Genomic DNA, 17,819 nt, shown 5'->3' on the forward strand with positions numbered 1-17,819 from the left:
GCAGCCTGGGCTCCTGTCTTCTGGCAGGTGCCCACCGGAGCAGCTCAGGATCGCAGATGTCTCAGAATCTTCCCTCTAGCAAAGTTACTCCTAAAAACCTATCCCAGCCAGGGCAGGGAGGAGACAGGAGATGCCCGGCTCTACCCGCCTGAAGTCAAGGTCCTGCTGCCCACTGTGGGCTCCTGGCTCCAGCTGCGTGGGACAGCCCAGCAGTCAGCACATCCAGGCCTGGGCACGTCTCTGCGGGGCCCAGAGCCCAGTGGGTCCATGCACTCGAGGTCTTGGGGTGATTCCACTTAGCAGAGACTCAGAACAATCAGCTGCCATCACCTCCCGTGGAATGGCTGTGATGCCATGATGGGAAGAACCAACCAACCCACCTGTCTCTCATCCACAAACAGAAGCAAACTGCGAGACCCTCCTCCTCCAGCAAGGGCGGTACAAGCAGCTCTGCAGAGCCACGGAGCGTCCACCGATCCCCAGGACAGGTTGTGGCTCAGGGAGGCGGCACCCACAACAGGCTTCCCAGGCCGCACCTCCAGGCCCCGATCTCTGCTCTCACCTCCTGGGCTCACCCTCCCGGGGGAAGGAGGGGCTGGACATGGAGCCTGTGGCTGCTCGGTGTGGGTGGTGACACTCTTGGTGACGTCCCTCGGTCGTCAGGACTCATTTCCCTGGTGTTGGATGCAGCTCGAGGACAGCAGAGGGGCCCAGCCCATAAGGATGGGAAGGTCTAACTGTAGATGCTGACACCGAATGCCGGAGACGCAGATGCTTCTACCCCAGTGGCACCAAGGCTGCTGTCTGCGGAATCCCGAAGGTGACAGCTTTCTCTACCACGGGCCGCCCCAGCCTGCCAGCTTTGGGCTTGCCGTGCATGGGATTACGTGCTAAACTTTGTGGGTGTCACAGGATGCTTCTGACAATATGATAATGAGAACCGGGGAGCGACTGGTATTTTCAAACTCAGTCATCTTTTTCTACTTACAGAGAATCCCATTTGGAGAGACGTCATGGGAGTGTAGTTTTTTGTTGTTTTGGTCTAGGGAAAAGTAGTCAGATAGGCCTTCTGGCTACAGGCAAAGATAAAGCCCGAATTCTATTCAAGAATAAAAATGTTCAGAAAACCAAAGTGTAAAGCCACACAGTACTAATTCACACTTATGATGTGCCAGGCACGAACCCAAACACATTGCATTATTCCACACGTGATTGTCCAACGGGCCTATGAGGTGGGGGGGTGTCCACCCTGTGGTCCCCTCCAGCTGTGAGGTGGGGGCAGGTGTCAGCTCCATGGTCCCCTCCAGCTGTGAGGCGGGAGGCAGGTGTTGGCTTCACGGTCCCCTCCAGCTGTGAGGTGGGGGCAGGTGTCGCCCCATGGTCCCCTCCAGCTGTGAGGTGGGGGCAGGTGTCGGCTCCATGGACCCCTCCAGCTGATGAGCGACCCCTGCTGCCCAGCGACCCTCTGCTGCTGCCCTGGTTCCCCTACCCTGTCACTGACTCAAGGTCTTGGTTTCTATAATTAATCCCTCTCTCTTGCATATAATTTCTTCCCTTTTCAGTATCTATTATTTCCCATGTAAAATACTAACACCCTCCACTGACCTCACATTCCCTCCAGTTATCCTCCCTGTATAACGAAGCCCTCGGCAGGGCACAGCCTCGCCTCCCATCTCTGCAGGGCACGGCCTCGCCTCCCATCTCTGCAGGGCATGGCCTCACCTCCCACCTCAGCAGGGCACGGCCTCGCCTCCCATCTCTGCAGGGCACGGCCTCGCCTCCCACCTCAGCAGGGCACGGCCTCGCCTCCCACCTCAGCAGGGCACGGCCTCGCCTCCCACCTCAGCAGGGCACGGCCTCACCTCCCATCTCAGCAGGGCACGGCCTCGCCTCCCATCTCTGCAGGGCACGGCCTCGCCTCCCACCTCAGCAGGGCACGGCCTCGCCTCCCACCTCAGCAGGGCACGGCCTCGCCTCCCACCTCTGCAGGGCACGGCCTCGCCTCCCACCTCAGCAGGGCACGGCCTCGCCTCCCATCTCAGCAGGGCACGGCCTCGCCTCCCATCTCTGCAGGGCACGGCCTCGCCTCCCATCTCAGGAGGGCACGGCCTCGCCTCCCATCTCTGCAGGGCACGGCCTCGCCTCCCATCTCTGCAGGGCACGGCCTCGCCTCCCACCTCAGCAGGGCACGACCTCGCCTCCCATCTCTGCAGGGCACGGCCTCGCCTCCCACCTCAGCAGGGCACGGCCTCGCCTCCCATCTCAGCAGGGCACGGCCTCGCCTCCCATCTCTGCAGGGCACGGCCTCGCCTCCCACCTCAGCAGGGCACGGCCTCGCCTCCCATCTCTGCAGGGCACGGCCTCGCCTCCCACCTCAGCAGGGCACGGCCTCGCCTCCCACCTCAGCAGGGCACGGCCTCGCCTCCCATCTCTGCAGGGCACGGCCTCGCCTCCCACCTCAGCAGGGCACGGCCTCGCCTCCCATCTCTGCTGAGTCCACTTCATTCAGGCTTCCGTCCCCAGCTCCCTCTGAAACCACACCTGTCCAGGTCACCAGCGAGGTCAGTGTTGCCGAACCCGGTGGCCCCCTCTTCCTGGCCTTCCCAGGGGCAGCTTCCCTGACTGACCACTCCCTCCTTCTTGAACCTTTTTTTTCACTTGGACTTGAGGACCCCGTACTCTTTCCCATCCTTGCCCTCCCCTCAGTTCCACCTCAGGCTCCTCTGCTAAACCCTCGTCTTCCTCCAGGCCTCTAGTTCTGCAATGCCCCAGCTCCCAGTCCTGAGCCCCTTCTCTCTTCCCACGTTCTCCCGGGTTGGTCTCCTCTAGTCTGTGGTTTGGGGCACCATCTACACAGATGCTTCCCTGATTTTCCGTCATCAGCGCCTCCTTCCCGAGCTCTAGCCTCATATCTTCAATGGCTGATTTAATTTTTGACTTCTATGTCCAGGTTTACCATTTACAAAGCACAACTCTTGATTATTCACCAGCAAACACACTTTCCCCTGCGTTTTCTCCTCCTAGCAAATGATCTCACCACTGACCTGTCTGCCTGGGCCGACACCTGGGACCACCCCTGAGTCCTCAGCATCCCCGCAGGAAACAAGCCAGTGAGAAGGACGATTTACATGAAAAGGCCTGACTGGAAGGGCTACTCTCAGAGATGGGGGCAGAGATAAGCAACAAAGGACAGATGGTGAAGGACCCAGAGACCAGCGACAGCAGGAAGTCCCCACCACCCTAGGCCAGAAGGGACCAGAGAGAAACAGAATATTCGGAGGCCAGGGAAGGTGGGTCTCTTCCTGGTGGGAACTGTGGTCAGGCAGTGACCAAGCCCGGGGCGTGGGTCCAAAGCAAGCTGGCAGTGAAGGCGCGCCCTCCGCCCCGCCTGCTGCTTGTTCTTCCCACCGCAGAGCCTCAGGAATCCGAGAGCAGATGAGGGGTGGATGCGGCCCTCAGGCCTGGCACCTGGGCACAAAGCAAGAGGAGGCTGAGGGTGGCGGGAAAGGGGATACAGATAGAGAAGAACAGGCTCACGCCTACTCCCTCGTCGACCATGGGGGTACAGGAGAAAGTAAGGGCCTAGGCGGACTCAAAAACAGGCTCCCCTCTGAAGACGCTCCCCACCCTCACACAGGTGCATCAGCAGAGGCTCAAGGGCATGCAGCTCAACCTCTGTCAGCTATTGGCTGACCGCTGACATATGTAGACAAGGGGACAACCCCTGGGAAGCAGACGTAAAATAGAAACAATAAATTTAAAAACTGATGAGGGACATCAACGCCTACGTACCAGAGACAGGTTTCACAGGTTGAGCCTGGGCAAGTTACCAACGAAGAAAGGAATTGAAAATGAACAATCAAAAACGCAGCAACAACAATCATCTTCGGGGATCCAATTCCAGAATTACTACATTACTAAAAACATCCAGCTTTAAACAAATGATACATGCAAAGAAACATGAAAGTGGAACTCATCCATGAAAGCATAAAAAAGCAGCGAACAGAAACTCTCTCTCCGTGTCTCCAGGTTTCTGATTTAGCAAAGACTTCAAAGCAGCTGTTATAAACAGGATCAAAGAACTAAAGAAGACCAGGTGTGGTGGCTCACGCTTGTACTCACAACATTTCGGGAGACCAAGGTAGGAAAGTCACTTGAGCCCAGGAGTTGGAGGCCAGCCTAGGTAACATAACAAGACCCCATCTCTAAAAAACATTTTTAAAATGATGGCTCATGCCTGTAATCCCACCACTTTGGGAGGCTGAAGCGGGAGGATCACGTGAGCCCAGGAGTTCGAGACTAGCCTGGGCAACATGGCAAAACTCTGTCTCTACAAAAAGCATTTTAAAAATAGCCAGGCATGGTGGCATGCACCTGTGGTCCCAGCTACTTGGAAGGCTAAGGTTGGGGGAGTGGGGATCATCTGAGCCCAGGGAGGTTGAGGCTGCAGTGAGAGTGATTGGGCCACTGTACTCCAGCCTGGGTAACAGAGTGCGACCTTGTCTTGAAAACAAAAAGAAACTTAATTTTAAAAAGAACTAATAATGCTTAATAGTTTAAGGTAGCTGGTAAAAAAATTAAAATACAAAGAACTAAAGAAAACTATATTTACATAATTAAAATAATAATAAATCAACAAATAGAGATTCTCAACTATGCAGAAATTATTTTTTAAAAGGAGCCAAACTAAAATTCTAGAGTTGAAAAGTAATCACCAAAATGAAAACACTCACTAAAAGAGCTCAACAGTAGACCCAAGAAGGTACAGGAATGAATCTGTGAACTCGAAGTTAGATCAGCACAGGTTACCCATTATTAAGAAAAGACAGAAAAAACACTGAAGAAAAACAAACAGAACCTCAGAGACATATAGGCCAGCATCCAACATCCCAGAATACACACAGTGGGAGTGGCAGGAGGAAAGAAGACAAAGGCGCAGAAAAAGCATTTCAGCAAATAGTGGCCCAGAGCTTCCAAAATGTGATGAAAAACAGAATATGCAGATATCTACACCTAAACTTCTAAAAGACAAGACAAAATCTTGACAGCAGCAAGAGAAAAATGACTGATCACATATAAAGGAGCATCAATATGATTAACAGCCAAATTCATGCATGAGACAGAGGAGGCTGGAGAGTGGTAGTATAAGATCCTCAAGGGCTGAAAGAAAAAAAAAAAAACTGTAAACCAAGAATTCAATATCCAGCAAAACTATCCTTCTGAACTGAAGGTGAAATTGAAAAATTCCCAGATGAAAAAAAGACAGAGAATGCGTTGCTAACAGACTTGCTTTACAAGAGATACCAAAGGAAGTCCTTGAGGCTGGAAGAAAACTACTCTAGAGAGTGATCCAAGCCTGCAGGTAGAAATGAAGAGCACCAGAAATGGTCACTATGTTAACATAAAACACTCTGCAAATATATGTTCTCCTTTATTTTCTTAACTTCTTTAAAAGATATAAGATTGCATAAGACAATAACTTTATCCAGAATATATAAAGAACTCTTAAAATTCAAAAATAAGCCAGGTACAGTGGCTTACACCTATTATCCCAACACTTTAGGAGGCTGGGGTAGGAGGATCACTTGAGCCCTGGAGTTCAAGACAGCCTGGGCAACATAGTGAGACCCTATCTCCACAAAAAAATTTAAAAATAGCCAGACATGGTGCCACGCACCTGTAGTCCCAGCTACTCAGGAGGCTGAGGCGGGAGGATCGCTTGAGCCCAGAAGGTCGAGGTTGCAGTGAGCCATGACTGTGCCACTACACTCCAGCCTGGGTAACACAGCAGGACCCTGTCTCAAAAAAAAAAAATTAAAATTAAATAAAACTCAAAAATAAGACAGCCAAATTTAAAATGTGCAAAAGATTTGAGTTAATATCTTACTTTAAAAGATCTATGAATGGCTAATAAACACATGAAAAGATGTCAACATTGTTCATCAGTAGGAAAATGCAAATGAAAACCAAAGTGAGACACCACTCCACACCCATTAGCACAGATAGGTTTAAAAACATAACACAATACCAAGAGTTGGTGAGGATGTGGAGAAACTGGAATCCTTATACATTCCCTTTTACTTGGAAGTAAAATGACACAGCATTTGGAAAGTTCAGTTGTTCCTTAAAATGTTAAATATAAATTTACATATGACCCAGTATTTCTATTCCCAGAAAGCTACTAAGGAAAATGAAAACATAAGTCCATATAAATATAAGTACACAGATGTTCATAGTAGCATTATTCATCATAGTAAAACTGGCGGCCAGGCGCGGTGGCTCACGCCTGTAATCCCAGCACTTTGGAAGTCCGAGGCGGGCGGATCACGAGGTCAGGAGATCAAGACCATCCTGGCTAACACGGTGAAACCCCGTCTCTACCAAAAATACAAAAAAATAGCCTGGCGTGGTCCCAGGTACTTGGGAGGCTGAGGCAGGAGAATGGTGTGAACCTGGGAGGTGGAGCTTGCAGTGAGCCGAGATCACGCCACTGTACTCCAGCCTGGGCGACAGAGCGAGACTCCGTCTCAAAAATAAAAAATAAAAGGCAACAGTTCCATGTCCATGAGGTGGCAAAGGGACAAAGTGTCCCCCTACAATAAAGGACGCTCAGCAGCAAAAGGGGACCGACTACCCACGCATGCTTCAAAGGGACAGCCTCGGTGACGCTGCGAGTGAAAGAAGCCAGATGCAGAAGACTCTCATACCTGACCCTACTTTCACGAGACGTCCAGAAAGACAAACTGATGGAGAGAAAGCATCGCCGGGGGTGGCCTAGCGCCGGGGTGGGAGCTGGGATTAACAGCAAATGGGCGTAACGGTAGTTTTGGGGTGATGGAAATGTTCCCAAAAAAGAGGGTTGTGATGGTTACACAACTCTATTAATTACTAAAATCATATAATTACACAGTTATGATGGATGAATGTATGGTAGATTATACCTCAGTAAAGCACTTTTTCAAACACGACGAAGGAATGGCAGACAATACTTCCCTCCAGGCCTGCTGCTGGCCTGCCAGAGAAAGAGGCCCTCCCTCCCCACACTGGGCCCACCACCCGCGCCCAGGGCAGGGCTCTGCACTTGAGTGTTTCCGCGTCTGGGTCCTAATTCCTAGCGGGAGCACGGAAGGACACAGGGAATGTTGGGAGCTGCATGGGCCATGTCTTGGTCCCATGGCACCTGGCCCTACTTGACCCAAGGCCACACCAGCTTGTAGACATGAGCTTTTGGGGGGGCTTTGAGTCCTAAGAGACCCAGCTGCCCACGCCACACAGGGGGAAAGGAAGCAGCTGGAGAGTCCGCTGCCCACACCACCCCGTGCTCCACGGCCTCACCCCCAGGCCGTCACAGAGCCCCAGTCTCCCGCCACTTCAGTGCAACCCTCGCTGTCTGCCCACTCCCCCGGACATGACGCTTAGGACCTTACCTTGCTCTCCAGCTCAGAGCCTGGCCCCCATGGCCGGGCCCGACCTGCCCCGGCCTCTCCCCTCCGCCTGAGCCACGCCCCGGCTTCCTGCTCACCAGGCCTGCGTTAGTATCTGCAGCTGTGCTTCTTCAGGCCGCCGCAACACCAGCCTTCCCGCACTGCTCCAAGACACTGAGCCTGGTGCATGCTCAGGAAATTCAACAATTTCAAAACATGGTCACTCTCCCCGCCTGACGACCAGCCTTGTACTCTACTCACAGGGCAACCTGCTTTAGCAAACTCAACGACACATTAAAAAGTACAATTTGCAAAGGAGAGCTACCACCTGGCTGGGTGTTCTGCGCCTGGAGACTGGGCCCCGGGAGAGCGCTCCACAGTGAACTTGCGAAGGATGGAATTTACATAAAGAAGGCACCGTCTTTAGTCCTGGAAAGGCACCCTGGGATTCTCTACCTCCGTCCGTCTTTTTCACAGGCAGGGAACTGAGGTCCCAGGAGGCCCAGGTCACCCCACCCAAGGAGGCAGGGCCTCCCCTGCGCTCTCTGGAACCTCTCCCTGCCAAGAAGCCAGAGGCCCTGTTTTCTCAGGCTTAGGAATCTGCACTCTCTTGTTCAAAGGCTGTGAGTCAGAAGAGGAGGGCCATGTGCCGCCTTGAATTTCTCTTACTGCTCAAATGGAAAACAATGAAACAGGGCTGTCCACATCACAGCCTGCCACCTGCCAGTCATTTAGCGCCTGGCGTGCATTTCCATAGCTCCTCTGACGCCAGGACAATCAGACCCGTCTCCGGAGGGCTCCTGCCTCTGGATGTCTAAATGTTCTTGCCTTAAACCCGGTGTGACGCTCCACCCCTCCCACACCGCACACATACGAATTTTAACAAAATCTTCAAAGCAGAACTTAACAAAAGGTTGCGTGGTACCAGGTCCATTTGGTTCCATGTGAAACCAACTAGGAAAATCCGCTTTAGGCTCTTCCTCAGCTGCGCCGAGGGCCTGGTTTCTATTCATTTGAGAAGCTGTGTGCGCCGCTGTATGGTCTGTTCTTTCCTTTAGGGCTCGCTTTTAACAGTGAGTGTTGTTGTGGCAACTAAAATAAGGAGCCGGCCAGCGCTCCGAGGGAGGAAAACCTCGGCAACTCCGCAGGTGCAGGCACCGGCCACGGACCCACGCCTGCGGCACTCGCGTTTGCATTTAGCAGAGCGCAGGAGTCAGGGAGCGCGGGCAGGGGCGGGAGGAGGGGTCTGCGCACTGGCCACGGTGTGGGGGACCCAGCCCTACCCCTTCCCGGGGCTGAGTGGGACTCTCCACGAGGCCAGCAGTTTTTCTGCTCCTCTAGTGGACATGCAACCTTTCCAGTTTGAATTCCACCTCGGTTTAATCCACTTTTTAAACTCATGAAAGGATGTGAGTGTAGATTTGCTGAAGACATTCATAAAAAGTCATTTAGGCAATAAATACTATAGGATTACAGTGTCTTTAAAAAGTATAAATAAATTATTGACTGTACACGTCAAGACTGATTTGGAAGGAAATTCATTCTGGGAGAAATAGAGAAATAGATTAAAATTAACATCTAGGGCTCTGTCTCCATGAATTAGTTTTCTCCAGCTCTATCTTCTCTTTTTTTTCAATTGTGGTTTTCAACTGTCACTTTCCAATATGATCAGAATTCAGTTGAGGAAGTAAAGAAATTCTACTTAATAAGAAAAACTCTGAGGATTAAGTATAGAGGATAACTCAGAACATAGTGGGGGGCGGGGAGATCCCCCCATTAACAAATGGAATGTGTCAAATTGACAAAAGAATTCAAACAGAGTGACTTTGAGATAGAGCCCAAATTCACTGACTTGGTATCTGTTAGAAACAGCAAGAATTCCAGCAAGTCCCTTAATACATGGTACTGACAACTGAGCCGTGAACCACAGAAGCTTATAATATACACTAATCATCAACAAATTACCAAATACTCCAAAAATTACATCATGACACACAGTAACAGCCACAAGAGCAATTTTCCTAATAGAACAATTTATTAATGAATATGCAATAAAATATCTCCCCAAAATCTTTCCAGAAATGACAAGGCAGGAAAGTGAATACTTTTATGCTTCTCTGGAAATTTTTAATGTAAACATGAAATATTTGAAGAACCGATTAAAAAGTCTCAAGTGAATCTGTAAATACATTTTTAAGTCTGACTTCAAATCGGTACATGAGGCTTAGACATACACGTCATTGGACAAGTGATGTAAATATCTAAATACAAATCAAATAGCATTTTCCTAACTTCAACTATAAAAACACAAATTTCAGTAGGTACTGCAAATCTAAGAAGAATAACTTGAAAAATACCATAATAAGTGTTGTAAAAGGGGAGGACTCATATGACAGACCTTGAAGGAAAGGTGGGACATCACGGGAGGCAGGTCCCCCCGTGGACATGATTCCACAGAGGCGTGGAGTCCTTTTGCCACCAGCATGATCCTGAAATATTGAAAACCCTCATGACAAGTGATACCTTCAACATAGCCACAAATCAGTGAGCACATCCCACAACAGGGTGTTTAAAGACCAAAAGAAAAAAAACAGTCAGAGGCAGAATTCCCCTAGTAACTGCCACACAGTGACCACCAGCGAGTGATCCAATGGACGCGTCATGGATGAGGGAGCGAGTGATCCAATGGACGCGTCATGGATGAGGGAGATTCGGAATTGTGTTAAGTAAGGGACGCGGCTTCTGAGCCGTTCAATATTCTCCACACCTGTTTGGAATCAGGCATCCCTACATTAGTTTCAAGCCAAATGGTGTTAAAAGTCACATGCTTACACTACCACATACAGGAGTAACAAGAGTTCACGACACTTGGGGCATCCTGCATGCACTCCTTTAGCATTCTGACTAGTGACTCTCTTAACAGATGTCCGCTCACCAGTTCATACATTTTACAAGTCTAAAAATAAGTCATATTCTTCTACTAAAAAAACAAGCAATAAAAAGGTTTAATTATCATGAATCCCTATACATTTTGGAAATTAACTTTTAAAGTTCAGCAAAACATTAGGTACTTAACAACATGTATGTGATCTGTACAATAGTTTAAATTTGTAAGAATTACTCCATGTCTCAGGAATAATTTCCTCGAGTCCCGAGAGTACTGAACCTCAGTTTCATCACCGTCTTAAATTCAGACTTCATTCATGTAAACTGGGAAACTCGAATCTATTTAGTGAAAAGAGACCACAGTCTTTACAGTGCAGTAACCATTCATTATCCTGGGGGAGGGAACAGGCGGAAACGGAGCTGAGGCCGAGGCTTTTCTGGAGGGCACCAGCACATTTAAACTCACAGAAGGCACTTGAGGGCTTTGAGGGGCTTTGCAACCAATGTCTTCTATGACAATGGGAAACTTTAAACAACTGTACAAAGGTGGCTCCAACACCATGAAGCTTCCTATTTCACTCAAAAGGCTACATTCAGTATATAAAAATGGGGTACATTAAGATGCTAATAAATTAAGCAATTTATAAACATTTAAAATTATAGATATCTTACAAAAACGTGATAAAAATTATTTCTTCAAACAGGCAATAAACAAAACAGTATAAAAGGTCTCTTAATTAGCACATACTAGCTGGGAGAGGGAGGGAAAGGAAGTCTTAGACCTGAGATCTCAAAGCTTCAGAACGGCCTGCGGGGTGGCTCACGCCTGTAATCCCAGCACTTTGGGAGGCTGAGGTGGGTGGATCACAAGGTCAGGAGTTTGAGGCCAGCCTGGCCAGCATGGTAAAACCCCGTCTCTACTAAAAAGAAAACACAAAAAATTAGCTGGGCGTGGTGGCCCATGCCTGTAATCCCAGCTACTCGGGAGGCTGAGGCAGGAGAATTGCTTGAACCCGGGAGGCTGAGGTTGCAGTGAGCTGAGATCGCACCACTGCACTCCAGCCTGGATGACAAAGCGAGACTCCGTCTCAAAAAAAAAAAAAAGCTTCATAACATAAAGCATTCCTTCCTAATTAAACTTCATGCACATTTGTTAACACTGAAATATTTTTAATATTAAAATGTTCAATATTTTCTTATTTCAAGGCCAGTGAGAGAAGCCTCACACTGCTCACATTCTGTAGTGTGTCATTCAGGGTCACGCATCACACCCACTGTGCTTACGGCGCTTTCACTGAACGAGATGTTCGGTTGTGCTTCTTCCGTGAACTCATACATTACAAGGTCAGCACTCGATGCCGGGTTACAGCGTCTGAGATTCATTCACGAAATGACAGGATGCTGATTTGGTTGCAGATGTGGTCTGAGTCTCAAGGATAAATGGCTCTTGGGATATGGTTGCTATGACAATGTTGTTGCTAGGATAATTCCAAGGATCACAAGCAAAACAATTACACAAATAACAATGAACATCATTTTCTGCAAGATAAAGAAAAACATTAATTTGCAATGTATCAAAGAAATCAACAATGGCATTTGCTAACTAATCCTTCTGGGATTTGGGATAGTTTAAAAAATACATCCATTATCAAGAAAGGACTCCTCCATGTCATAGAAAAGAATGTGATCTTGGCTCACAGCAACCTCTGCCTTCCGGGTTCAAGTGATTCTCCTGCCTCAGCCTCCCCAGTAGCTGGGACTACAGGAACCCGCCACCACGCCCAGCTAATTTTTGTATTTGTAGTAGAGACGGGGTTTCAGCATGTTGGCCAGGATAGTCTCGATCTCTTGACTTCGTGATCCACCCACCTCAGCCTCCCAAAATGCTGGGATTACAGACGTGAGGCACCAGGCCCGGCCGACACTTTCTTTTAATCATAATAAAACTCCAGGATTGCTTTTAATTGGATGAATTACACATATTTTTAAAACTTTAAACGAATTTCTTGTTGGCTGAAAAATCCTATTTTTTCTTTCTTTTCTGAAAGGAGGTGTCACTGTCGCCCAGGCTGGAGAGCAGTGGTGCAGACATGGCTCACTGCAAACACATCCTCCTGGACTCAAGCAATCCTCCCACCTCAGTGTCCCAAGGAGCTAGGATGACAGGCATGCACCACCATGCCAGGCTAATTAAAAAATATGTTTTTAGGAGATGGGGTCTTGCTATGTTGCCCAGACTAGTCTCGAATTTTTGGGCTCAAGCGATCTTCCTGCCTTGGCCTTCCGAAGTGTTGGGATTACAGGCATGAGCCACTGCACCTGGCCTTATCCATTTTTTACATTTAAATATGACAAATGTGTAAGAAATCAACAAGACATTCATTCATTCTTCTACTGCACTGATGGTCTGGAAGCAGGGTGCGACACAGCATTTAACTTTTTTAAAATTAACAAGTATCCTCACACAAGGCAAAGCGAGACCACCTTTGGCTTAATAAATGGAGTCTCCTCCAGGAAGTTTGTCTGAGGGAAGGAAAGGAAGACACGACAGAAGGCACCGTGCTGTAGGACTTTGAGTTCTCTTTTTCAACAGCAGAGATCCATCATTTTAATTACAGTTCCAAATGTACGAGTGCTTTTACCTAAGAAATCCTGTTTGCTGAGCCTGGACAGCTCCAAGACTGCCGGCTCAGTCAGTTATACAGGGTTATCAAGAGGCGCATGGCAGGCCCCGGCGAGCCTCCCAGTGACTCCTCAGGACCGGGGAGAGCTGCCTGCAGGAGGGCCCCTCCCTCAAACTCTGGTTCCCTGTTAACATCATGCACATTTCCTGCAAAGCCCCAGCCACTCTCTCATCCTCTATATGCGCTCCTATGCCCCACTCTCAGCACCTTCCTAGAGAAACCTCTTCTTCCTTTTCTCTGTGATGCCTTCCCTCCCTCCAGAGGGAGGCGCGCGCCCTCCCGCTCAGCAAGTGAGTGTGCTGGCAGCTGGGCCACCTGGAGTCAGCTCCACGCAGTGTGCTCTCATCTCCTGCTGCTGTTGTGCTGCCTGCCACGTGTCTGGGTGCTCGATGTGTGTGCACTTTCCTGCCACATCTGGCTTTCGGGATGACTGTCAACTACATGGAGTCTAGGGTACAGGACTCAGGAGTCATCTAATCTCCTGGTGACAGTGAGAGTGGAGAGGGCACACCCTGGGGAGTCCAGCTCCAGGTCTGGGCCAGGGCCCTCTCACCGAATACCTGTAATACTCCACCTGTCTCCTTAAAGCAGCGCATCCCACCCATGCTCTGGGGTGACAGGCCTGCACCTGGCACACCCTGCAGGGAGGGGCAGCAGCCAGCCCCAGGAAGGCCAACTGCTAAAGGATGAAAGGCTATGTTAATATTTTAAAAGTGAAGTTAAGGACATTAACCACTGCCTTCCTATGCAAAGATAACTGCTGGTATTCATTTTGGTCTGCTTTTTATGAATGAGGATCTTTCTATGTTCATTCTTATTTACAGACACTAGGGTGAAATGGCCAGCCAGGCCCAGGGCACAGGACTTCAAGCCCCACTCCCCAGGGGTCACACTGAGAGGAACCTTCTTATAGTCAATCTTAATGCCAAGTAGTGCCCGTGAAAAGTCGGGCATTTCACTGTGTCCGCGCTACAAATTGTAATTTTATCTTTAGTGTAACCACATTAAACTAACCATATTATAGCTACTAGGAAAAAACTCAGAAAGTACATGTTAGAATCATGAAAATATTGAAAAATACTACTATAACAATGAAGAAAAATCACGTACAATATTTTCAGCAAAGCTAAGAAGAAAAAAATAGAACATCTTGCCTAATAAACATCCTACACAAACATCCTGCCTAATAAAAATAGACCGTAAGAGAGTTCTCACTGCCAAATAATGGAATGTTAACAACACAGCATCCCAGAGCCCCTTACAGAGTAATTGCAGGTGTAATTTTGCGGCTTTTGCATAAATGTCAGAAGACTAACTGGAAAGCTTCTCATCTGGTAACTGCATGGTGAGCGTAACAGATGCTCACATTAAGATATCAATCTCTTGTTTTGAGATGGTCTCGCTCTGTCACCCAGGCTGGAGTGCCGTGGTGCGATCTAGACTCACTCTAGCCTCGACCTCCCCAGGCTCAGGTGATCCTCCTGCCTCAGCCTCTGGCGTAGCTGGGACTATAGGCACGTGTGCCACCATGCCCAATTAGTTTTTGGATTTTTTTTTTTCTGTAGAGACAGGGTGTTGCCATGTTGAAGGAATAAATCTTAAAGATTACAAAGCAATAGTGAGACTTAACCATGCTCGTGATTCCTTTCTGCTGTATGTTAACTTTTTAAAAAGCCTTGGGTGACTATCAAGTCTGCAGTCACTTCCATAACCCAAGAATAAATTCATTGGGGATGACTTGCCACACTCTAGACACCTGGGAACAGTTCACAACTGTCTAATACAAGAATTGTGCCAAACATTTACAGAGAAATCACTGCTGTGTCCACCTGTAACACACCAACAGCATTGCCACTTCAGGGCCAGTGCAAGGATGGCTCCCAATGCGCAAGAAAACCAGGGGGAAACCACAAAGCCCGCTGAAGTTTAGGAAAGGTGACACTCACACCTTGATTCTTTAAATAAACTGATACCTTTTATATTCAGAATTCTTTAAGAATTAACAGGCATGCTAACTAAATATAATACGTAATTTTCCTTTTAATATTAAAGGAAATATTTTTAAATAAAATAGATGCTGCCTATAGAAAGGTCGAAGGATGTTCCTTTCAGTCAATGTTTTTCTCAGCGTTCATCCATGCCCTCGATTCCATAGTAAAATGATGCGTTAGTGTATTTTATAAAGTACCTTTCAGTGTTGCAATTACTCTAAAAGCTAAAACTCAGGAGACAAAACATTACAACTGAGAATTAATCTTCACTGATATTTCTATGACATTTAATGAAGGACTCACTGCATGTAAAGAGCTAATGGTCTCCTTAGATCAAAAACAGAAGATTCAGGCTGAGTACAGTGGCTCATGTCTATGTATAATCCCAGCACTTTGGGAGGCTGAGGGCCAGGAATTCGAGACCAGCCTGGGCAATACAGAGAGTTCTCATCTCTACTAAAAATAATTTTTTTAAAAATTAGCCGAGTGTGCTGGTGCACGTCTGTAGTCCCAGCTACTCGAGAGGCTGAGGTAGGAGGACAGTTTGAGCCCAGGAGGTCGAGGCTGCAGTGAGCCATGATCACGCCACTGCATTCCAGCCTGGGTGACACAGCAAGACCCTGTCTCAAAAAAACTTTTAAAAACGGGATAAGAAGGTAACCTTGGTTTAAAAATGAGTTACCAGCCAGCCTATGCTTGTTCTCATAAACACAGTGGCTGGGCACTAGAATCAGCACACAGGGAGATGTATCACTAGATGGCATTATCTGTACTGCGTGGCTGGCAAGCTTTTATTAGTTTTATGTCTATTACAATTAAGCAAACACTATTATTGGTTAATTGCAAAAGTTAATAAGTAAATTAGTTGATGAGTTACTTACTCCCACCCTGGCAGAGAAGCATGCACACTGACGTTATCCACACCATCATTTGCCAACTGACAAGCCAATAATTAGAGTGATTATGGCAACCAGAACCACTGACACAGCAATAATTATCCACTTTTTCTGTCAAAGAAAAGCAAGCTGATTATATCATGCATGGTTAATTTCATATTGCCACATTAAAAGACATCCTTCATTTAAAATAAAACGACCTGGCCAGGTGTGGTGGCTCACGCCTATAATCTCAGCACTTTGGGAGTCCGAGGCGGATGGATCACCTGAGGTCAGGAGTTTGAGACCAGCCTGGCCAACATGGCGAAACCCTGTCTCTACTAAAAATACAAAAACCAGCCGGGCGTGGGTCTGCAATCCCAGCTACTCAGGAGGCTGTGGCAGGAGAATCACTTGAACCCAGGAGGCAGAGGTTGCAGAGAGCCAGGATCGTGTCACTGCACTCCAGCCTGGGCAACAGAGCAAGACTCCATCTCAAAAAAATAAAATAAAATAAAGCAAAACAACCCATCAGAACTCACTTTAGAAGCTAAGTTACAGGACACTGCTTAATACTGTTGGGCGACCTCTTGAGAGAGTGACTTAATAAGGTCATACTGCTTGGCGATAAGCTGCTATGTAACTGTTATTTCAGGTTTCATCCATGGGGACAGCACGACCATGTCATTTTGCCACATTTCTGATGACTGAGACATGCAGTTAGTTTTCCGCATGTACAGAGGTGCGGGCCTGCTAGCTCAGTGACGGAGAGCCCCACTGCCTCGTCACGAAGCCCCGACACACTCAGTACTCGGCCTTTCGCTCCTTCTTTTATGTTCTTGGCAGTTACTTCTTCACTGCTCCTGACATAGCACACAGAAAAAAAAAACCCTTCTACAAACGTTGCCTGGCCTCCCTCTGAGGGCCACATGGCTCCCCGGGAATAAATGCAGGACACTAGGAGTGGGGACAACCCACACCTGAGCCAGGGGCAGCAGCAAAGCATTTGAGCGGCAAGGGGACAGGGAGACAAGCCAGGAGGGTTCCATTAGCAGGCATCTAATCAAAAAGACAGTGTCATTTCTGAAACAGGCATCACGTCTCTGACGAGTTTATACGCCAGCTACCGCACAGACCCCAAGCACCTCACAGAGCCAGGCTTGCTCATCCGCAGAGGAGAATGAAAACGTATCACACCCACCACCTTCCCCCTTTGTAAAACCAATGAACTTTCACTATCGTTTTCACCAGACTGACGTGTTCAGGTCATGGAGAAAAGGAACAGGACTGCCTGTTTTTAATGAAAGCTGACTTAGGCCTGGAACTAAGTTAAGCACTTTATACAGGTATCTCTTCACCTCAGTTTACATTAGGGGCCAATTTTTTCAAAGCAATAAATGAAATAACATGAGAAACCATGTCTGGCATTTCAGAGATGACGAGCATACTTAGACATACCCAGGAAAAGCGGAGGGTGTGCCCTGGCGGCTGAGCCTGCAGCCCGGGGGTGTGAGTGAGGGTGTGCTCTGGCGGCTGAGCCTGCAGCCCGGGGGTGCGTCTCAGGGCCATCGCCTGGAGGTGCATCCACACACACCGTCTCACTCCATTTTTTCCTAACACGGTGAAAATCAGCATCTCTGTGTATTAGCACAAGGAGGTGACAATGTGGAAAACCCATAATCTCTCCGGTGTCAGGGGCACTATCATAAAATGCCTAAGTTAGGAGAGTAAGTTTTAAATTTTTGCCCCGTAACAAAAAAAATCACACAGGGTTCCCTGAACCCTTTTTAATGCAAAGTCTGTGCATCTTGAGTGAAAGGGGTTCCCTTCTTTTGAGGATCCCTTTAAGTGGGTGCTACCTAAGACTGCAGGTCCACGGTCTCAAATAATTCTCTTCTTTCCTCCAAACCAAGAATTCACGAATAACCTAAATTAAAAATAAATGTTCACTGCATCAAA

The 17,819-nt window shown here is 48.1% G+C and overlaps 1 protein-coding gene across 3 annotated transcripts in view; it reads right to left on the reverse strand.

Moving 5' to 3' along the window:
- Positions 1 to 9,440: 9,440 nt before the first annotated feature.
- STX2 (syntaxin 2) overlaps positions 9,441 to 17,819 on the reverse strand; it is a 49,494-nt gene continuing 41,115 nt past the window's right edge. The window contains exon 10 of one of the 3 annotated variants that reach the window (XM_034934856.3): positions 9,441 to 11,788. In XM_034934856.3, the coding sequence (XP_034790747.1) occupies positions 11,741 to 11,788 (48 nt within the window). In that variant the 3' untranslated portion in view covers positions 9,441 to 11,740. Of the gene's footprint in view, positions 11,850 to 15,862; positions 15,993 to 17,819 lie in introns of those variants that run through there. The other 2 variants (XM_034934855.3, XM_034934854.3) reach the window with 2 other exon arrangements.

This window comes from Pan paniscus, chromosome 10 (genome assembly GCF_029289425.2).
Source record: "Pan paniscus chromosome 10, NHGRI_mPanPan1-v2.0_pri, whole genome shotgun sequence".
NCBI classification, from domain to species: domain Eukaryota; kingdom Metazoa; phylum Chordata; class Mammalia; order Primates; family Hominidae; genus Pan; species Pan paniscus.